This window comes from Neolamprologus multifasciatus, chromosome 5 (genome assembly GCF_963576455.1).
Source record: "Neolamprologus multifasciatus chromosome 5, fNeoMul1.2, whole genome shotgun sequence".
Taxonomy (NCBI): domain Eukaryota; kingdom Metazoa; phylum Chordata; class Actinopteri; order Cichliformes; family Cichlidae; genus Neolamprologus; species Neolamprologus multifasciatus.
The window spans coordinates 25,847,447-25,870,701 of NC_140443.1; the positions used below are offsets into that span (position 1 = coordinate 25,847,447).

Here is a 23,255-nt window from a genome sequence, read left to right on the forward strand (position 1 = left end):
AATGCTGTGTGTTGCGCTTCACCAGGAATACAGCATGTGCTGATGATCAGTGACAAGACAGGAAATCGCCCGAGCTCACAGGCCTCTATTCAAACATGCTCACTGTCTGCTGGTTTGAATAAAACTAGGCTCTTGGGCTAAAAATGGCTGGGGTAGATGTACTCCCTTTGTTTCAGCTCCACAATAGGGCAACGTACGATAATTAGCATTGACCTCACATGATTCAGATGTAGCGGTGCCAAAAAAAATGAACGAGTTCCTGGACAAGACGCTGTCTTTGTGAATCCTGTTGCACGTCTTCCTCTGGGCTGTGATGAGTTTGACCAGTCACTCTTCATTTTCATGCAAAACTTTATGCTACCGTGAGGACTTCTTTCCAGATGATATATTAATATGCAACAATTTTTTTCCCCCTGCTGTTGAGGAATCAAATCTTCATCTCCCCAGGCTGAGATCTGCATTAACTCTGTTGCCTTGTGACCAATCACAGGACATAAATTGGCTGAACACCATGTGACACAAGCCACACGCCTGTCTTGAGGCATTAAGAGCAGAGAAATAGCCATGCGGTCACAGCCAACAATATGGTTACTAATAGTACTCAACAGTATATATCCGGAAACGGTATGGCTTTAATGGACAAAGATGGATAAGGATGCTGTGTTGAGTCAATACTGAACCAGTCCAGACACACTGTATGCTTGCTTGTCTGCTGCCATTAAGACAAAGCAGAGCATCTATTTGTATAAACTTGAATGTGTTGGATGTCGTTATGGCTCAGTGGAGATGCAGAGCAGATGGTCAGTTTGCCTGTCTGTTTCAATAAAAACATATTGCAGGTGACGAGGCACCAGAAAAATCCACAGCTGATAAGATATGAGCTAGTTTGGACTTTTGTCAAGTCTTTGAAGTGCTAAGGTCATGTGTCAGTTTCTTTATGATGTAATCTCAAAAGGGAAGATTAAAAACAACTTTGGTTTTGACAGCTTTATCCAGATATGCACATTTTTTGTTATCATATCATGTAATCACCAAAAACCAAAGGTGCCACAGGTGTGATGAGGTAAAGATGGATTAATAGGAGACGAGCAAAAGGCAGTGAGCTACGTTATCATGCTTATGAACAAATGAGTTTCTAGTTGATTAGCTGCTTTCCTTGTATTAGCTTGTGCTTACTGTGGAAAGTCCAAAAAGGGGAGGCTATTTTTATGACACCAGTAAAACAAAAGGAGACAGTGATTTTATTTTAATGCCTTTCTCCTTGAAGCGGCGACTCTTCTGCCGCTTACACCACTATCACCCGCTCTGTCCTCAGATCGTTAACAACAAGATTTATAATGGTATGCATGTTTTTACAGCAATCAACACTCTGGCAAGTTTTTACAAAGGAGTTCAGCTCAGCCCTGCTCCAGCACTCAGTGTGTCAAAGGTCAGTCGAGCTCATAAAGAGAAGAAGGTGTGAGGCAGAGAAATTGAAGAGAGTTGGTGCCATTGAGGACAGCATTGTTTGGTAATGGGCTGCTTTGGGCAGAGCAGTCTGCATTCTATTATGGTGACCTCAGCAGGGAGAAAATAAGCAGCGCCATGGAGGAATGTGCAGGCTTTGTTTTAAGAGGATCCCGTCTAAAGTCCAGACTCCATTGCGGTTTTGTTTTGTGAAAAGTGAAATACTGTTGCAGCTATATGCTATTCATTATCATTTCGTCAGTTTACTACACTTATGTCCCATTTCACCCAGTTTGCTGACTGAACCGTTCCTTACCCGTGGTTTTATTACATCAGCACCTGCACATCCAGTCTAGAAAGCTGAAACACACTGCAAGTTGAGCATTTAAATTACAGGACTTGTGTTGTGTTTGGCCGTCATTATGAATTTTCTTTGTGAGCTCTGTGGCTATTCTGGTATAGGCCCCCTCGAAAAAAATCAACCAGAGATTTTTGTCAGCTGTCACTGGATATGGCTGACGAGCTTTAGTTGTTCACAGCTTGTTTTTCTTGATGCCACTGAGAGAAACGGATCACTCCATAAAATGACTACAGTGAACAATTAGCCATCTTTATTTTCGTCAGACATTTTCACATTGTACGTCAATGCAGGTATACCACATTGTTGGTGCGGAAGTGAATGCATGATTCATTGTATTAAAAATAACTTTATTGTTTGACAACTTGCTTGAGACAATCCAACTTTTGCTGAACTAGAGCCAACATGACCAAGTGTGCTAATTAAAATGCAGTTGTACCTGACTAAATCAAGGTTTAGTGGCAAAACCTTAAGTGTATTATACTAAATGAGGGTGCTCGTTCTGTTGGCTATGACTTCAGTTTAATTCAAACCATATGCTTTAAGCCATGAATTTTAGGAAGGACTATAATTGTTTATGTTGTGAGGTAAAAGGTGAAAATATGTAGATGTACTAAATAAGTTAAAATATGTAAAAATCAAGTTGTTATTTCTAAGTGTGCAAACTTTGATTGCCAATTTTAATGTAAATTATAAAGTCTCCTGCCATGGCAGACATGGTGATATTGTGTAGCTTTTTGTTGATGATGAATTTATGTCATCTTCATTATTGTTGCTTTAAATCCATGTCAAACAGAAGCAGTATTAGGTTTATGCTTCAGACATAGCACAGGCTCAATGTGTGTTTGCTTTTGTGAGCTAGTGCTGAAATACTGTAGCCTCACTGTTACAGTTTCACTTTGTGACTCTTAGTAGGCACACTCTGGCCCTGACCTACATAGTGCCTACCTCTCCCACCTACACACACACACACACACACACACACACACACACACACACACACACACACACACACACACACAAATAAATGCAGGATTTGTCATGGAAATAAAGACCCAGTTGCACAAACACAGTCGAGAGATTAAGAGAAAACCACTAATCTGTTGCTGCTGCATCAGTGTGGTTGTGTGTCTGTGTGCTGCTTTTTGAAATGTGGGCAGGTTTTTTGTGATGCTGGGTTCAGCAGTGTTTCTTTCTATCTTTGCAGCTGGAATGAAGGCCTTTGTTTCTGAAAGGAATTTCACCCCCGAGAGAAGAAACGGGGAGAAGGAACTGGGTTTCCTTGCTTGTGTTTTGAAATTTGGTGTTTAAGCAATTTGTATTTTGGTGGTGCTCATCTAAAAAGCTGGTGAATAGGCCAGGCATGAGAACTGGATGAGGAAATAAAAGGAGAGAGGCTGAGGGATGATTGGATGAAGGAAACAGGGGTGGATACAAAGGAGGAGACAAACCCAGGCTGTCTGCTCTTCATATGTTATTGTAATGACAAGGGCTGCATATTTGGGAGGCAGCCTGAGGCACTCAACCCTGTGTTCAAGAGCCAATTCAGATACAATGTTCATAAACCATTCAGAACACAGAGATGGTGGCGTTCATCTACCAGCCATCTCAGACTGCTCACAATTTACTTATAAAGGCTGTTGCATGACAAATTACTGGTGAGAGTTGATATTTAAAGTGGGGCGAATCACCTTTTGTATAGATAATCGTACACACAAATGAATGGTATGTGTTTTTTGGGGGGTTTTTTCTGGGTGAAGAGATGAATTCAACTTGGAATCTTGTGCGAATTCCCTCTGCATTACAGTTTAGCTGACGTGGTGTTGCTAATCAGAATCAGTGGCTTCAGTAGCTCGCATAACAGTTTAGACTTTCAAGTGTAAGTTGTTCATAATCGAATCTCACTGAGGTTTGTTTCTTTAAAATGGTACGTGTCTGAAAGTATGTAACCACATAAGAAAACAACCGACATCTGAAATTTGCCCGCCAATCACAACAGCCCAGGAAGTGCTTTTTTTTTTTAAATTTATTTTTGATATATATATAATATGTCTATATACATGCATGTCTTGGTGAAGCTTTAAGGAACATTAAAATCAGCTTCTGTGCTTGTTTGAATGCTGTAAGCCAGCAATGTTATATCCATGAAGGTGGCTAAATTAAAAAAATTCAGTGGCTCACTGTCACCACTGTGCACAGGTGCACACGCCCAGTCGTGACTAACGCACATGCAACCACATACTTGAATAACACTGTGTCCAAAGTAACGTATGCTGGTGTATAATCCCATTTACCTCTCAAAACGTGTGTGTGTGTGTGTGTGTAATGTTGCAGCGTATGAGAAATGGAATAATTTGTTTGAAGTACTGCCCACAGTCTGTCTACTGTCTCAGAGTGGCAGCTGCCACATGCGCGCGCGCACACGCACACCTGTTATCCACAGCACATTGGGTGGCAGGGAAGCAGTTGTCCTTGTATTTACTGCTGCCTCAGACCTTCAGTGTTCGAGTAGATAGTCAGTTAGTTTCTGCCTTTGTCCTTGTGCAAGCTTCTTATTCAAGCTTAGGAAACAAATAGAGGAGTGGAGGAAAAATAAGACAGTGGTTCAGATTATGACAAATTAAGGATGTGAACAGAAAAATGTGTTGATGTAATTATCTTTTATGTTTCCAACAAATGTCATGATTCTCATTGAAAAGGAGCTAAGAAAACAGAACATTTTATAATCCTCAGTTTCTATTATTCCAGCTTGTAAAGCGTCTGCTATAAAGACTTTATTGTTGTCTAATATAAAAATATACTTTATTGTTGATTAATATAGAGCTAATGGATGGCTATTGTCTGTTTTTTCTCCTCTGTTACTTTTAACTCCTTCGTGTTGAGGGCAGCCTCTAGATTTTATTAGTCCAGCCATGTTGATGGAATGAGTGTCAGTGGAGCAAGGTGTTTTAAATACAGGGGGCTCAATTTGTTCCACACCCTGACTTATGCTTTACACACATGCACACACTTGCCAATTCTGTACGATGAAACGAGGCATTCGTTTTGGCAGGCCACCTGCCACATAGAGAGGGAGAGAGAAGGGGCACAGACACTTGTCCCCTGAAACTGATTTACGTTGGCACTAAAACAGAACTCGTAAGGGCTTTTTATGCGCCCGAAGGCTTTCCAGTCGGCTTGTTCTTGCAGCCAACGCAGGAAGGAAATGATACAAGATACCATAATATACAATACTTCTTTATTGTCCGACCTCTAGAAAATTGGTCTTACCTCCTCTGCAATCTGTCTTGGCTTGAGTATGATATAAAGACATTTTTTGGGGGCACTTGAAAAGTGCTGGCTCATTTTTTTTCCCCTCCCAGTGTCCTTACCTATCACCAAATGTCTTTTTTCATTTTGTCACAACACAATATGGAATATTCTATCTTCAAGGGGTGTTTCTGAATGTATTGCCCTCAAGACCTCATATTCCCTTATTAATACCTATTCTGCTGTCGTTCAGCTGGAAAGAAGAGGGCCTTGGCAAAACAAATTTCTATATACAGTGACAGATGGGTTTGGATATTTTTATTTTCATTTTTGTAATATAATTTTCTTATAATCCCCAGTAGAGGAATGATTGATTTGTTAGAGTGAGATTTGAGTTTGTGGTGTGTTAAGAGGACTCTTTAAGCTTCAGTGTGGTTTAGATTGGTAGGCTGACCCCCTCCTGTCCCTCTCAGCACCTCAGACAGCATCTGATCTGGGACAGATTACACAATATGTCACACTGGTGGCAAAAACGAGCTGCAGCTGACTAACATACCTACCTGCAATGAAATAGTTTCAAGAGCAATCACATCCTCTCCTCTAACTTTTTAAAGTCAGACTTTTTAGGTGTTTCTGTTTGTCTCAGAGAGCGTTTCTGTCCAGAGAGTGCCGCCCATTCCCCCGTCAATCTGTCTGTCGCTGCGTCGGGGGATGGTAATCCATTCTTCCCATATGCAGATACTGGCGGTGAGATTAGGCAGACCCTGAGAGAGGATTAAGGCTTCAGGGCTTGGCTGCCCCTTCTATCTTACCTCCTCTCTAACCATACAACCCCCCCGTAATACCACCCCTCCACCCACTTTGCTCTTCAATCCCTCTTCCACTCCTCACCCTTCTCTCTTTTGTCCCCTGGGCAAATATCCAATCTGGAGAGTGTACTAGCTGTGAAGAGGTGGAAGGGAGATTCAGATAAAAACCCATTTAATTTCTGCACATTTGTGTCATGATTTGCACTTAAAATATTGGATCGTTCTTTGTGTTCTGTGGCTGTATTTAAATGAAGTTGTATCTTGGCATATATGCCTTTATTTGATAGTAATACTGGAGCCAGATGGGAAATGTGGGAGTGATAGAGGAACTTGAGTTCATCAAAAGTCAGGCCAGGTTGAGAGTCAAACATGGACGGTGCAGTTATGTACAACAGGGATGGTTTTGCATTTTTTGTGTACCTACAGATAAAATTGTAGTTTTTCCTGTTGCACCACCTTGTTTTCAACCACCTGTGTTTACGCTGTGATTGGTCTACAGTAACTGACTTTGTGCACTAGTCTTGAGAATTTGCAATAATTTTTAGAGCTTTGCATTTTATTTGCTCACACGCATTTCCTGCCTTTCTTATAATTTCCTGGCTTCTTAAATCCTCGATTACACCCACTTCCTCTTCGTTTGGTCCCAGACTTGACCCATATGTTGTGACAAGCCACAGAGGGCAAAAAATATGTCTGAATGCTGTTCTTCTTTCTTCTCTCACCACCTTCTCTTCCTCTCTCTCCCCTCCATTGTAGAGTGCTGTAATTGATATGCCACTGGCAATAAATCAGCACAAAGTTACGCTCTGAGCGGCGACCATTATCTGAACGGACAGGTTTAGTTGCTTTGGAGAACAAGGTGAGAGAGCCAGTTATCCAGTTTAGCTCACAAGAGTCACCTGCCGCTTCACCAGCATTTGGGATTACCTCTCCACTTTTGCAGCCTCTTTAAAACGGGGGTCCTTGCTTTATAATCTTTGTTTTTCTTCCCCTCAGTCCTATTTCCAGTGCCCATAGGGATGCAGTACAGGCCTGTCGATTGATAGGACATTTCGATATCAAATCCAATAAACTCAGTCCCTTACAGCCAGCCGTCTTTAATGCTTTTCCCTGATGTGATAACACCTTCCCTGCCCCCGATATGGTGACTGCCCATTCCCAAAGCCACAGACGTGCTCCACACCAAAATGATTGACATGTTTTTCCTTGATGGTTCCAGATATGGCTCCCGACCTTCTCCCAGCACTCTTCCGCCCATTTCAGTTTAGCTCTGGAGGAAATTGAAATTGATGAGGGTTTGGAAGGATAAATAGAGAGAGGGGAAAAAACTGAGAAATTTGGGGGCATGTGTGAGAAGTTGAGCGAATAACTCAACAGTTGGGCATGTCTACCCTGACAGTAAAGAGAGGAACTAAAGGTGTCTATAAGTAGACGGAGGCCTTCACGCCATGATGTCTTTTCACTAACCTGTAGTTGTTGATGTGTTTTGTGATGTCATTGTCTTATTGCCCTGATAGATAACAAGCAGCAGCAGACCCTAGATGCAATTTGTTGTGTGATTCACACTCTCTTACATCAAGCTGTGGCTGGTCTAAATGAAGAGGAATTACTGCAGGGACACTTTTTTTCCCAGGTTCCCTCTCGTTCTCTATCAGCCACTCTCATTTGCTTGTTCGCCCAGTCTGCCCCATTGTGTCTTTGCCTCACTTGGAAATGACAAAGGAAAATGAGGCAGCCGGCTTCCCTATGCGCTGCCACGCTTTAAATTGACATCTGCTCTCATCGCACAGCGCGACTGTACTGTTGAGCAAGAAATTAGTTTTTTTATAGGCTGGCTCGTCACTTTATTGCGGCTGCTTATGTCGAAGAGGCTGCGATCCGCGTCGAGCCGTTTTAATCTCACAGAGTGGAAAGTGGGGATATATCTGATAACTGCAGCTCAGGCCCTTCTCTCTGCAGTTTCCTTGCCGAGGTGCCTTGACCCACAGGGCTCCCTGGTGTTTGATTCTCGCGAAGGTAGATTAAAATGCAGCAGAAGTGCAACTTTTTGTTTGGCTCCTCACTCACTCTCCTTATTTTAGCCCATACAGTATCCTCTTCCCTCTCTCTCTGCCACTTTCTCTCTTTTTTTCTTTCTCTCCTTGTTTTTTTTTCTCCCCCTCTTCCTATACATTTGTCTTTTCCTGGGCTTTTCATTTGTAGAAAATTGGATGACACCACCTCTCCCTGAACCTGGCTAGCTTTGTGTCAGTTGAGCTATGGTTTGCTATTCCATGAACATCACCACTACTATTTCTCTTCTCTCCTGCTTTCCCTCATTCTCTTTTTCTTTCTCACACACAGTTTGCAGCACCAGTGACTAAAATTTATGAGCAATTCAATGACTACTCTTACTGAGGTGTTTAATTCTTTCAAGATTTGTAAGAGTGCATTTTAGGGGTTTACACACCTATAATCTGTCGCTCATAGATGCCTTTCTCAAGGATAGAAATATCGAACAAAAAAGGAACAAGCTGACAGTCATCTCTCTCAGCCTGCCAGGCAGAGCTCCCTGCTCTGTATATCCACACTAATAAGTAAAAAAACTACAGCTTTTGCTACACAATCAAGAGCAATCACGTAAATTCAGATGTTTTAGCACCACGATAATGGAGACTTTCTCAGGTGCTGCTAAGCCAGTTTTGGTTTTTAAAAAAATCCAGGTTGTGTATCAGAAACAGTCTTTTGGTATCAAAGGTCCAGCTGTTTGTGCCTAATTAGGGGAAAAAATAAGTTTAATAGTAAGCTATTACAAGTGGACTGTCGCATATGTGCTGCTTCAGTGCTCTTTACTACACATTCCTACACTCTGGTGAGAACCTGAGACCAGATTTTTCTTCTTCACACCTCTGTCTGCCTCCTCGTTTGATTCGTCATCTGTTTCATGTTTTTGCCTCATCCCCCTATCCCCATCTCTTAACCCTGCTTGTCTCACTGTAGTGTCTCATCTTTTCCGATTTGGTATGATCATAAAACACCTTTGGCACAGACGCTTTGATAGTCAAGGTGAAACTGAAGCATGGGATCCCTGGGAGAGTTGTGTCCTGTTTTACATAATCAGCATTTACAGAAGAGCTAATGTCCTGGTGCTGCAGGAACATGATTGGCCTGTCAGCCGCCAGCACGCGCCCGGCAAACACTGCTCCTCATCACTGTATTGTCATTGTAGGACACCCAAAAGACCATGGCCTCTCTATTTTTGACTCCTCCCCTTCTCCTCCTCCTTGTCCTTTACCTATAAAAATTCCATCCCTATAAATGATCTCACTCCCTCCTTTTTAATGTCTGTTCTCTGTTGAGTGTACATATAGCACATTGCATTCTGGGATTCATTATATGTGTGCATTATGAAATGAAATAAATGCCAGAATTAGCTGGCTTGAGGGAGCAGTGATGAAGGAAGCAGTGTGTAAAAGAAAAATACAAACATTGATTGTGCTGTGATTTTGTAGGCATATTGCCACATGTACTGGTGATAAAATTAGTATATCATGAACACTAGATACAATTTTGAAATTGAATCACATACTAAGGATGAACTGTAGCCATCGGCGTTGTATGTATATGTGGTATATGTATGTAGATGTATTGCGTTGAGAAGTTGAGCTTTTGGCGGGGGAAAATAAATCTTGTTCTGCAGTCTTCAGTGGGACTCATACTTGGGATGCATCCTCTTTCTGAAATTGGTTCTAATTACATTGTAGGGTACATGAATAACATGTTTTAAGGGTCCTTGCTGTGATTGCTTTCTGACCGGGGCACGGTTGGCTCTGGAGGAGTGTTGGAATGCAGTGGATCGGGCCCTTCATAAGCAATCAGTGAATGCTTGCAAGAATTTTCCTGTACGTGCAGCATATGTATCAGCCAATGGTTTTCATAGTGCCCTATGGCTATGTTATATTTATCCTGATATCTAAAGGATATATACTGCAATCATAGCTCTTTCAGAGGAAGCAGAGTTGTGGTTGCCTGCTGTGCTTCCATGAAAGCCCGGTGCTTGTTTACAGTTGTCAGAAGTGCAGGTATAGTTACAATCAGACTGTGTTGAAACTGGGGAAACCATGACAGTAAAGCCTTCAAGCAGTCCTGGCTATAAATTGCTTGCTGTCAATGTAACAGTGCCCACTGGCCCTTTTTCAAGAGCACACCTCCTCCAAAGCCACCACAGTAACACTGAAAGATATGAAATATTAAGGAGTTCAATGCTGTGAGTCTATAACTCATTCACAGGCTTATATTATGTGTACAGAACCTTTAATAGTTGGCCTATGCTTTCCCTGCATCTTCACTCATAATTAAATGCAGACACACATTTGCCTTCCAGACTTGATTTGATATCATTTATTTATAACTAGGGCAAATGTCAGCTTGGCTTTTTTTTCCTTCTAATTTTGGATGTGCAATTTGTGGGCCTTACTGCCTCCTTGATGCATAATCAATAAGAAATGTTCCTTGAACACTCAAGGTGTTTTTTTCTCTTTTTACCTTCCAGGGCTCCCACATCGTGGCTCTGTGGATGTTCCTGGTGACTGCTCACAACGCTGAGAACAGGACAGCAGATCAATAGGAGTTTTGGTTCCTCTTCTCTGATCCTTCTCTCTCTCCCTCCCTCTTAATCTTTGACAGTAGAACCGAAACTATCAAAAAAAAAATCCTGACTCGGGATTTGGAACCACAGCTTGCGCTCTCTTTCTCCTTCCCCATCCCCCTCCCAAGCCTTGCTTGTGCACATACCAAATATGTGTCACCTAGCTTGGTCAGTGGCCTCCTCTGGCCAGGGGAACTTTCTCCTCATAGGGCTTTTAGTCATCATGAGCTCATCCTTGTCTGGAGGCCAGCCCCCGCCCTTCAAAAGATTCATCCCAGCTGATTGTTCGCTCACACATCTGGCTATTCATAACAAAACTGGAGAAGTCTATGTGGGAGCTGTTAACCGGATTTTCAAGCTTTCCAGCAACCTGACCAATCTGCGCAGCCACATGACAGGCCCAGTGGTGGACAATGAGAAGTGCTACCCACCTCCCAGTGTCCAGTCTTGCAATCATGAGCTGGCCCAAACCCCGAATGTGAACAAGCTTCTTCTTATAGACTATGCACAAAACCGACTTATCGCCTGTGGCAGCACCTCACAGGGTATCTGTCAGTTCCTGCGTCTGGATGACCTCTTTAAGCTTGGTGAGCCCCACCACCGCAAAGAGCATTACCTCTCCAGTGTGGCAGAGTCGGGTACCATGTCAGGAGTCATCATAAGCTCCCCTCAAAGTCCTACCAGCAAGCTTTTTATCGGAACTCCCATCGACGGCAAGTCTGAGTACTTCCCCACCTTGTCCAGCCGCAAACTGATGGAGAATGAAGAAAATGCTGACATGTTCAGTTTTGTCTATCAGGATGAGTTTGTCTCTTCTCAGCTGAAGATCCCCTCGGACACTTTATCCAAGTTCCCTGCTTTTGACATCTATTATGTTTACAGCTTCAGCAGTGAGCAGTTTGTCTATTATCTAACAATGCAGTTGGATACTCAACTGACTTCACCTGATGCCAGCGGGGAGCAGTTCTTCACCTCCAAAATTGTGCGTCTCTGCATGGATGATCCAAAGTTTTACTCTTACGTTGAGTTCCCCATTGGCTGCACTAAAGATGGGGTAGAGTACCGCCTGGTGCAGGACGCCTTCTTGGCTCGACCGGGCCGGCAGCTGGCCAACTCTCTTGGGATTTCCGAAAATGAAGACATCCTCTTCACAGTATTCTCTCAGGGTCAGAAGAATCGCGCCAAACCACCCAAAGAGTCAGCATTGTGCCTGTTCACCCTTAGGAAGATAAAAAAAAAGATCAAAGAGAGGATTCAGTCTTGCTACAGGGGAGATGGAAAACTCTCCCTACCCTGGCTGCTTAACAAGGAGCTCGCCTGTATCAACTCGGTAAGCTCAAGTCTTTTTTGTTTCTTCTGCTTTTAGTTAGTAGTAAGCGATTTTGTAAGTTTCATTTTTTGTCACAACACACATATGTTTGTACTTGTGTAGTATAAGTCTTCCTTGCTTGGATACAACCTCTTCTTATGAATTTGTAATATAAGTACTGTTAGAGCATATGCTTTTCATTCAGACAAAACACATTTTAATGCCACTAGTTGAATGCAGACCTACCTGTGCTATGTCACCAATGTAGACTGCTGATATATGCCTGCACTTATAAATGGCATAAAGTATGAAATAGTCTAATTTCTTTCTCCTGCTGCCTTTCTTTACTCCACAACATCTTGGTGCTTTGATTTAACCAGACAGGGGACATCATTAGCCCAGTCCCCTGGATTTGTGAAATGTCACTCAGGAGGAGCCCTCACGCTCTCACACACATACACACAGTATTGTTTGGTGCACTGCAGTGTGAGATCCTGAGGGATAGCATGAGTTAGACTTGGTTTTTACTTACTGATCCACAGTGCATGACCGTGCATGTATTACAGCCAACACACTCCAAATAGACAGACATAGCCTGGCTTTCTTCATTGTGAACATGTGTACCTGCTAACATCCTTTTTATTTTCTGAAAATATTCCTGGATCTTTTCACCATTTCCCCTTTACCCAAAACTTTTGCCCTGTCTCTGTCTTAGCTGACCACCTGTCTCAGCATCCACATCTTGCATCCTATGTCTGCTTTAAAAGCACTCATGCATTGCCTTCACCTTGCTCTTTCTTACGATAGCTTAATTAAAGGACCCGTTTTAAAGCTTTTTTCTTTAAATGTCAGTGAACACCGTTTTAGCGGCAGGTGTCTTCCATTCACACAACCACACACACACACAAACCATTCACCCTGTGTTGCGTCTAATGGAGTGGGATAGTTGGTAAGAACAGCACTCTTTCTCTTTGTAGGTCTTCATTAGCTTGAGTGCGCAGGAGTGTTTTGTGTGGTAGTATAAGTGATGTGAATGACCCAGCCAAGTCCTCTTTTACCACTTTCTGTAGATGTATTCTTTTTCCTGTTCAGTGGCTGTCTTCATTCTTTACGGTTCTTTTCATTCTTAGGGCCCATCACACTGACAATAGCTCTAGGGCTAAAAAAGCAGCCTATCTCATTTATTTCAATTAGACCTTTGCACTGGTACTGCAGGAGCTACTGGTGCAGAGTGCTGCAAAGAGTTTGACTTTACCATTTATGGGGTGCAGTGCATCTGGTAACTCACTGTGAAGCCCAGTCAAATACTATATGTGCAAGTTTGCGTTACCAGGTAGATAACTTTGTTGCATTGTGCTGATAAGCTTAATGCTGTCATGATAACTCCTACCCAACCTCGGCAGAGTCTAAACTGCTGTACATTGTTGGCTTTTGATAAGACTTCAAAATATATTTCCTGCCTAACACAGTTTTACCAAGACCGCTTCCCTTGTTACATCAGGAGCACAGGTGTGTCCAATAACATTAATTATGGTTTTCACTTAAGTGTCCCAATAAATCATGCTGGGAAGCCAGTGTACACCATATCAAGGCTCTATTTTAATGGAATGCAGCTGTTATTAATCAGTTGCACCTACGCATTTCCTGCTATGACACAACATTGCTGTTGTCAGTTTGAAAGTGTCTCCCCCCCCCCCTTTTTTTTCTTCCCATTTTGCAATTTGTATTGATTTTTTTTCCCTCTCAAAGAACATCCCACCAAGGATTCTTCAGACCTAATACTGCTACAATCTTCACTTTAATGCCAGTGATTCCTTCATCAAATCACACATTCATACTCTGTTAATTTAATAACACTGTTCCTGCCCTTCTCTTTGCTTCCTACACGGTTTCTGTTGCAGCCATTGTTACAGGAGCTTTGGTAATCTTACATCTGCTGTTAATTTATCATCTCAAAAACTGTTGTCCCTTACAAGTTGTCATCAGTGATGATGATGATGATGTAATAGCTTCACAGATAAGCCGACCCACTGACCCTGTGGCAGCAGCAAAGCACGAGAGGTTAGACCCAGGTTAATGATGTAGGCGAAGTTTCCCCTAAGCACTGACCTTGTGTCAGCTGCCCACCACTGACCTTAACCGCCACCAGTGACCTGACCAATCTCAGATCTGAGATTATTTTTTTCAGTCTTGAAGCTAGAGCATTGCATAAATGATTAACATGACAAGCACAGAAATAACTCAGTTAGATAGAATAATAATAACAGATGATTTGTATGTACTTAAATGCCTCAGATGTCACTGTGGTGCAGTGTTTAGGCCTGTTGTTAGGAGTAGGGTTTGAACCGTTTGGGTGCCTTAATGTGGAGTTTAAAGGCCTGCGTGGGCTACTCGAAAGGCTTCTTCACACAGTCTAAAGACATAATTGGCTATAGGTTAGGAGTGTGAGAAACATGCAGTTTAAAATGCACAGAAGACGGTGCTGCATGAATTAATGAATAGCTCATTATTTAAAGCATTTGAATGGTCAGTAACTCTTGAAAAATGATAAATGCTAACCAGTTCAATAACATAAACATAAGTAAGTACTATTGTGGGTGCATTATAATGCAAAGCAGTACTACATGGAATTATTGTTTTAAAGTCTAAGTTTATCAATTTTATTTGACTCATTCTGTCATGTTTCGGCTGTGTGGCAGGCAGGAATTGGACCCAAACGCAAACTCACAGGGACAGAACTCAAAAGCACAGCTTTATTGCTGGAAAACAGATCACAAACAATACAAAACTAAACTAGGAAAAGCTAATTATAATGTAGACTAGGAGACACGGGGAAAATCACACACAGCATGAGGGAGATCGCAATACTGACACAGAGAAACACAGGGCTTAAATACACTGGGAAATAACGAGGGGAATGAGACACAGAAGGGGAGCACAGCTGGGAGAAATCGGACATAACGAGACCCAAGACCCAAGCGAAACTCAATACATTCACGTAGGACACAGACCTTCAAAGTAAAACAGGAAATGTAACATAGACGCAGATTTGACTAGGGGAGACGGAGCAAATAAGAAACACAGAGAACAATAACAGGGAGACACAGAGGGCGACTAACTAAATACTCAGAAAACTAAAGAGAATACAAGAAAGCCAAACTAAGACACTAGACTAAAGAATAAACTGGGAAATGGCGGCGACGGGGAAACGGTTCTGGGGGCCGACCGTGCGGGCGGCGATGATGTCCAGCTGGTGGCCCGGAAAGTGGCCGGCGATTCCGAGGTGCAGAACGTGGCTTGGGCGGTGGCGTGGCAGCCGCAGGACCAGGCAAGGCTGCTTCAGGACAAGCTGAAGCTGGACTACAGAGGGCGGCTAACTAAATACTCAGAAAACTAAAGAGAATACAAGAAAGCTAAACTAAGACACTAGACTAAAGAATAAACTGGGGCAACAAAAAGAACTAAGATCATAATACAAAAACTCAGAGACACAAACTCACAAACTGGGTCACCGACCCAGGACCGTGACAATTATAATGTTTGTGCAAGTGCAATTTGTTTTCTGCTACTATCAGAATGATATGTGTACATGTACAAGTCAGTGCAGTGTGTATAGTGCAATCAGGGGCAAAAATCTCTGTATCTTTGTGCAGTTGGTTAGTAATTAAAACACAGGCATGCAGAATTAGGTGATCAACACTTTTAAATTGTCAATCTCTCACTCTACATATCCACACACATTCTCGTAAGATACTGAAGTTTGGTCCTGAGCCCCACCCTGAATTTCAGCTGCTTCAGGAATTCAAATGCAGTCTGTGTAGTGTGGGACATGCTCAGTGATGTGGGTGTGAAGGGTGAATGCGTTTAGGCTGACCCTTCCATAGAGTAGTTTAGAGGGCAAAGCGTGGTTGATGGTGGGGTGTGCGGTATGCCTGGACAGCTGTTGGCCACACAGCCGTAATGCATGTGAAATTTTCAGATTTGTGCTGGATCGTAATTTCTTGCCTTCGGCCATCATTAAGATATGTTTATAGTCACAGTGAGATAGCTGTTTTCTGTAAACATAAATGTTTGAGCGTATTAGAAGCAGCTCTGTGATAAAAGATTTGTGTGTGCGTGCAAGAGTAAGATTGTTTATGCGCCTGTTTTGTCCCTGAGCTTTATTATTGAACCCCTGACCTTCTCCCTAGTTTGAGAGTGGATCAATACAAACCCTTTCCACAGGAGGAGAGTGAGATGGAGAGAGAGAGTTGCTAAGTTAGGGTTGAAAGGGAGATGACTACAAAAATAGGAAAGATAAAAAGTGTAGTCAGAAGAGAGGAGAAACTGGAGAGAGGCACAGTATAGAGGTGAGTGCAAGGAGGGGTGAGTGAGTTGTGGGAATTAGACGAGAGAGAGGGGCAGCAGGAACAAGAGATGGATGAGAGAGAGAGGGAAAGAAAGGTGCTAGACGTGGGCGGCGATAAAAATGAAAGAACACGAGGGAGTCTGATCCAGAGGAAGAGTTGGATGCCAAAGCAACATACAGGAGAGAGTATAGGAATTTTGAAGAACGGTGCTAAGAAGATGAAAAAGACAGCAAAATAGCAAAGTGAGCCAAGGTAGAGACTTGAAGGGAGTGAAAACTGGAGTGAAAAGCATTCGTATACCTTTTCCAAAATTCAGGAACATTTACAAAGTCCGTTTTGTTTACAAATGTATTATATCCAGGCAGTAGTTCAGATGTATGATTTTGGGTTTTTACGTGTACACCAATTGAATTGTTAAACGCAAAACCCAATGAATGAGCTGCAGGCAAGATGAAAAATTACGCTGTGCTCTTTCTTTTTTTCTTTTTGAAGATGAGGACTTTGATGTTGAGCCATGTTTTGCGTTGCAATCATGGCTGACTAACTTGTAGGTGTAACTTGTAGCCGCCTAAATATGACACATGTGTGAAAGGCAGGGACAAAAAGAGAATATTATCAGAGAATGGATTAAAAAGATAAACTGGTATGTAGAGCTGGTAAGGAAGGACGAGGAACGATCAAGGAGAGAGCAGCAAGCCTTTTACAGCCAGCATGCTCGAAGGAGAGGCAGTGAATCACCGACAGAGAGAAGAGGGGTGAGAGGAAGAGTGATAGCCCCAGAAATCTTTTCACCGCCACTGCCAAGAACAACTTGAGAAAAGAGTAGATGACTGAAAGAGGGGAGAAAGATGGAAGGAAGAGAGGAGAGTGTGATTGAATGCTGGCTGCTGCACAAATAATATCGGTGTCTGTCACCTGGGCACTGCACTGTCCTCTTCAGCGGCACACCTTTTTGTCATGTCAACTCTGTGTGTGTTGTGGCACATCTGTCCATGTGTACGTCTAGGAGGTGGTGCAATACAATGAGGACAGAGGAGCACAAGAAGACTCTTGGTATGTGAAATATTACAGAAATTAAAGAGGTACACTTTAGGTAGAGAAAGTTGGGGAGCCTTGTTGCTCGGAGGTCACTTTGCAGAATGTATTTTCTTACTCACTGAATTTGTCTTAACTGATGGTCACTTCCAGCTGTTTTCTCTGCAGTAAGCAAAACAGAAAACTAGCAAGCACTGACCTTATTTTTTGTTTTTGTTTTTTTAAGTGCTCTGAAATGTAGTTGGAGAAAGTTGTAGGAAAGTTGTGGACTTAACATCAACACAGTGGAGGGAAGCATGGCCATATTAAGTTAGAAAATCTCCATCTGAATCCTTTTAGCACACTACACAGCAATCCACAATGGAGATGCACTGTAGCGGTCTCCAGGGTTTGTATTGGAGCTGTTCAAGGCAATTTCTAATTGGCCGTCATAGCAGATATTTATATGGAATCTAAACCATGCTGGTCATGTGGTCTGAGAACAGCATTAGCTACAAAGACTCTTTGTGTCTGTTTAATGCCATTAATGTTTTACAGACCAGTGCAAACAGATGCATATTGTACACAAGATTGTCTTGTGTATAATATTGTTTTGGTAGGTCTTTTATATTCTGCTATTAGTCACACTTGGAACTGTACAGTATTGCAAGAAAAGGTGAACCCTTTGAAATGAACAAATTTTGCACTGGTTATTCACTGAGCCAAGTCACAATAATGGACTCACACAAACTAACTGAATTAAAAACAAAACAGAAAAACCCATACAGATGGTTGTGCTTTTCATGTGTATGCGCCACACATTATTTAGTAAAAACCTACAGTGTTTAATTTGGGATAGATTTAGGGCTGCAATGAGGACAAAGTACTTAACAACCAAATACTTCTGTTGGAATTTTGAGTAACAATAGGGGAGAAAAACATCCTGCTACCACCCTTGTGCTCACTGGCTTTGGAATTTCTTTTTATAAGGATTATATTTGCCCTATTCAAAATGTCCCACTGCTTTCTCTCGATCCCCAGATGGATAGGAAGGTTTTGAACTTTGTCATAGGCCAACGCATCAATCATTTGTAGAATCAATCATAGCAAGTAGGAGTCCGTCTAAAATACTTTTTGTGTGTGTATGTGTACTGCATAGACCAGCTGTTGTTTGACCCAAAGTGTCAGAGGTGATATTTGATGCAAAACCTGAAATCAATATTGAAGTGGTCACTTTGTGTTCAATATTTATTTTATGTATCTGGTTAAAGTGCTCACTGCTCGTGCAGTGTTTAAAAGCCACTACTTGTGAAGTTACATGGATTCTGCTGTTATTCATTACAATAGCTCTGCATTAATTTAAAGTTGTTTTTTTTAAATGAGCATGAGTTTTGTGTAAATTAAACTAGTTAGTTCTTGTTTATTCTAAACAAAATGATATTGCTGCTGCCGAAGAGCTGCTCGTTATAGGAGTATAACATAATTGTAGATTTACTCTCTAATGTGGAAGTCTCCAGATATATTTACAAAACCTTTTGATACCACTTTAATAAGTAAAGTAGGTATTTTAGGCAGTGTATGGATCAAGTCTTCAATTCATTAAGAATGAATAGGTGAAGCACGCACCTACAAATGTTCTAGTCTATCCTTGCATGCAGAAAAAGAACGTGGGGAAAAAAACTACACGTAAAGTGTGTTGTCTAGTGTACCTGTTACAAGAGCTCCATCCTGACTTGTTTATAAGCCAGGCAGTAAGTGTCCAGTCCTAAATAATTTGCAAATGTGGAGCATGCAAATGATGCTATCTTGCTTTTCAGACCAAAAAAAGAAATACTTCTAGTGAAACACCCAAAGGACTGAAATCCAGATCTGTTTAAATAATCCATCCAAACTATTCTCCTTCTTTTATCCTGAAATACACATTATCATTTTGTTTGAGGGAAACTTGTGTTGTTGTTGTAAAGTCGACAGTGTTCCTTATGTTAAAGTGTTTGCAGTGGCAAAAAATATATATAAACTAATTCTTAATGTTAAGATGGGTCTGAGTAGCCTGCTTACATTTCAGTCTATGAAAAATATAAATGGAAATATAAATGATAAAAAATATAATGTTTTGAATTGGGTATTGGAAATTGTCTAGTTGTACTTGTAATGGTGCTCATTACCAGATTTTTTGTGTTGTGACATTGTTACCGACTAAATTAGAATATATATTTTTTGTTGCCATTACAGCAGCATCTTAAAACAAATATTCTGCACTTGATGAGCCCACATTAAATTAACCGAGCAGATTGTCATTTCTGTGTTAAGACAAAGTGGATTTGACTCTGAGGCCAGCTCCTAACCTTATTAAATCCGTCATTATAAATATGATCTGATGAATGTAGCTTGCATGTGGTCTCTGTAAAACACAGTCCTCTTTCTGCAGGCCTAATCTAAAAGGATGTGGCGGTAAATGTGTTTAAGTAATTAGACCTGATTAATTGAGCCAGCGTTGATGAACAGAGTTAATTGACAGTCTAAATGAGTTGAGCAGGGAGATGTTGATTGGGTGGGTTGTCTTTAAAGTTATTGGGTCTAATGAATCATGTTTCAGTTAGTATTTGGTCATTTGATAGAAAATTGGATTTTAAATCAGGAATATTTTCTTTTTTCATTCTTTCTTTCTTTCTTTTGTAAACGGCAAGGGTTTGCTTCACGTCCCTGTAAGCTAACAGCGTCACACATACGCACGGTTGCTCTCATTCCATTATTAAAGAACAATAGAAAAACCTTCTCTCCCTCTCTCCCTCTCTGTGGAGTGTTTAGCTCAACAAATCCCCATCTCCAGCACCACTCTAATGATACTAATTGCCAGTGTAATTATGTATTGATTGGTACTGTGTGTGGGTGTGTGTTGCATACATCATTACCTCTTCTTCACTTCTTTACAGGCTCTTAATACATCTTGGATACAGTCAGAATTAGAATTTGTTAAAGTATCTTTTGCTGTTTGGGTCAGCACTTTAAAGAGCCCGATCTCCCACTGCTGGTCGCTGGGCAGCTCCATCAGAGCAGTCAGAGGTTAAGTACTTTGCTTAAGGGCACCTGTGGTGGTTGATGATGGAAGGTGGAAGTATGTTATTCATTCACTTTCTACACCCATATGTCCCAGCTGGGCTAATGGGCCTCCTGATCACATGAAATCTTCTCGTTTCTAACTGCCTGTGTGCTTACAAAGATACATTTTCAAGTGACAGTGTACATTTATGAGTGAGTGTGCATTTCGTATTATCCAGTAGGCAATATTTCTTCTTCTTTTTCTTCTTCTTCTTCTTTCTATTCAGTTGGATTATGGTCTAAACATGTGGTGACAGCTTTTGGAAGCAGTTCTCTGAATAGGCGCCAACTCCTTGAGGTTTCACCGTCTGCCTGGAGTGCACTCAACATAGAAATTACCATCCTGCTACCAATGAATATGGAATTGGTGCAGTAATTTCTTTTTCTAAATTATTGATCAGTTAGGATCAAGTAACACATCCTAGAAAATGGCTAGAACGAATCAAAAGGAGAAGGACAAAAAAATAGATGGCACACAGGACCAAAATTATTTTTTCCCCTGTGGATAAGCCCTTGGTTTTAAATGAACAGTCTTTCCTCATGGTGACATTAATGCATCATTTTTGTCACACGCTGGGAAACAAGGTTGTTGTCATAATTGACACATAATTGACACAGTGGTGTCACACCTGACATTGGTGGGTTTTTTTTCCTTCTTATTTTTATCCTAAACACAGACAGATGTGAGCTTCTAATTTTGGCTCGTTTCAACATATGTTCTTAGCATATCAAGTGCAAATTTGTGTTTGTAAAAGCTATGGGGATTAGGGTGTGTTATTTTCTTTTCTTTTTTTTAATATCTTTTTGGCTTAGAACAGGAAATGTTATATTTTGAAGATAAATGAAATAACTGTCAGATTTACAGAATAATCCAGAGCTCACTGTGAAATCCTCTGAACTTTTAAAGGAGTACTTTGGGGGAAAATTGATAAATTCTCTGTGTCTCTCACACACACACACACACACACACACACACACACACACACACACACACACACACACACACACACTATAATAGGATGAGGTATAAATGCATGAGGGGTTGAATAATTCCTTTAACTCAGAGATGAATTGCTTTTGATTTTTGGAAGCAGAACAAAACAAAAATAGTTGCTGCATGAGCCAGTTTAAGGAATATGAAAAATAACAAATTGTAAGCACACCACCACCTTCTTCCAGTGTGCTTATTTTCCATGTGACTTCACATACATCATTCACTTGTGTTGTTGAAGCAGACTGCCATATATCTGGGGGAAATCCTCTAAATATAATTTTTGGTGTGTATTCAAATAATATCAGGTCTTTATTTCCAGCTGAGAACCTCTAAGCCCCGTCACTAGTGCTATACATTACGAAGATCTGAGTGAGCCATGCTGGTAAATCATTTTGAAATGGTGGGCCAGTATTCTGTTTGCGCGTGTGTGTCTGGCAGTTACACATGAATTCTTTCCCCTTTGCTTCTTGCTGTATATTGCCACATGAAATTAATTTCTGTATTTCTCTGGGGGGTTGATGTCGACTGTCTTTGACTACAGAAATAAACACTGCACACGCACATAGTTATGATACCATGGATATCACCGTAAGCCACCAGGTAAAAGGTTGTTAGGCTGCTCTCTTGGTTAGAAAATCAGCACTTCCAAGTATCCTTGCAAGCACATGCACACAAGCTCAGTAGCACTTCTTGTGTTTATTCTACTTGAAGAAAGTCCTGCAGTGCTTCCATGAGTTCAAAACCCTCACTGAGATTTCTGGGTAATTTATGATGCTGCCCTCTCCCAAAATCCCTCACTCTGCTTGGAGCCAGTCTCACACATTCACACAGACATTCTCTTGCTCTCACGCACGCACACACACACACAGTGTATGCTGGCAGATGCAGGTACCTTGTTCGTGTGTGTGTGTGTGTGTGTGTGTGTGTGTGTGTGAAAACTTCATAAACATAGGACAGCAGAGGAACAGCCAGCCCTTGTGGTTGATACCACATATGTTCGGTTTCCTCTTCATACTGCTGTCTGTCACTTTTTTTTGTTCACTTCTCTCTTTCATTCTTTTTTTTTTTTTTTTTTTTTTTTCCCTCATCTTCTCGCACACACCATCATAAAAGTAGGCCATCGTTATAGTGAAATGCATCAGTTAGGTACATGTCATGTTTCTGGAAAAGCATTTACGTCTCTGTTGGCTTGATGAGAAGACAGCTGATGACTAGTGGGGAGAGAAGCATTTTCTTTTTGCTGCCCATGATAAATACACACACACACATACATGCGCACGCATTCAGAAACGCACAAAAGCACACACATGAACGACAGGCTTGTCTCGAAACCACGCCGTCAGCATTAATGCCAGCCAGTTTTTGTCCCCCTCTCCGCTGTCCTCCTCCACTCCTTTACAGAGCATTTATTTCCTCTTACAAACAGGTTTCTACAAAGAAACATAGTGCCTGCTACTGCAGCAGGCTACCCAATTTATTTGCCTGTTTCTAAATGAACGAGTGTTTTGTGTTTGCCGCCCATGTTTCCTCCTTCCTTAATAGCCATAATTCACAGCAGTGTTTTCAGTCAACAACACTATGTATGTTCCCTTACATAAACCCATGTTGTACTCTGCTGTTTTCCATATGTTTCACTCAATGGAGGTGACTATTGACAAATTCCAGTCTGTGTGCCCAGACATATTTTCCTGACTTAATATGTTGAAGAAATGGCAATCATGGGGGAATGATTATTCAACCATTTCCTTTAGGCCTGGCCATCCAGCACACATCTGTAATCAGTCCGTTATTGTGGGTGGAGCTGTGTGCACACGTGTCTGGAGCTATATGAACATTTTCACTCTATTTTGCCATTTTGCAGCACGAGATGGGTGAAGCGGCTCCGCCTTCTTGAAGAAATACAGTTGTGGTTGATGAACATGATTACGTGGGGTTGTAGAGACCACTCTGGATTTATGTGTATAATTGTTCTCAATACTAGCAGTATTTAGGTCAGACAGT

At 41.5% G+C, this 23,255-nt stretch overlaps 1 protein-coding gene across 5 annotated transcripts in view; it reads left to right on the forward strand.

Annotated features, from left to right (window-relative positions):
- plxna1b (plexin A1b) overlaps positions 1–23,255 on the forward strand; it is a 176,519-nt gene that overhangs the window by 20,705 nt on the left and 132,559 nt on the right. For all 5 annotated transcript variants that reach the window (XM_085161350.1, XM_085161349.1, XM_085161352.1 and 2 more), the window contains exon 2: positions 10,394–11,819. In XM_085161350.1, the coding sequence (XP_085017476.1) occupies positions 10,641–11,819 (1,179 nt within the window). In that variant the 5' untranslated portion in view covers positions 10,394–10,640. The remainder of the gene's footprint in view (positions 1–10,393; positions 11,820–23,255) is intronic.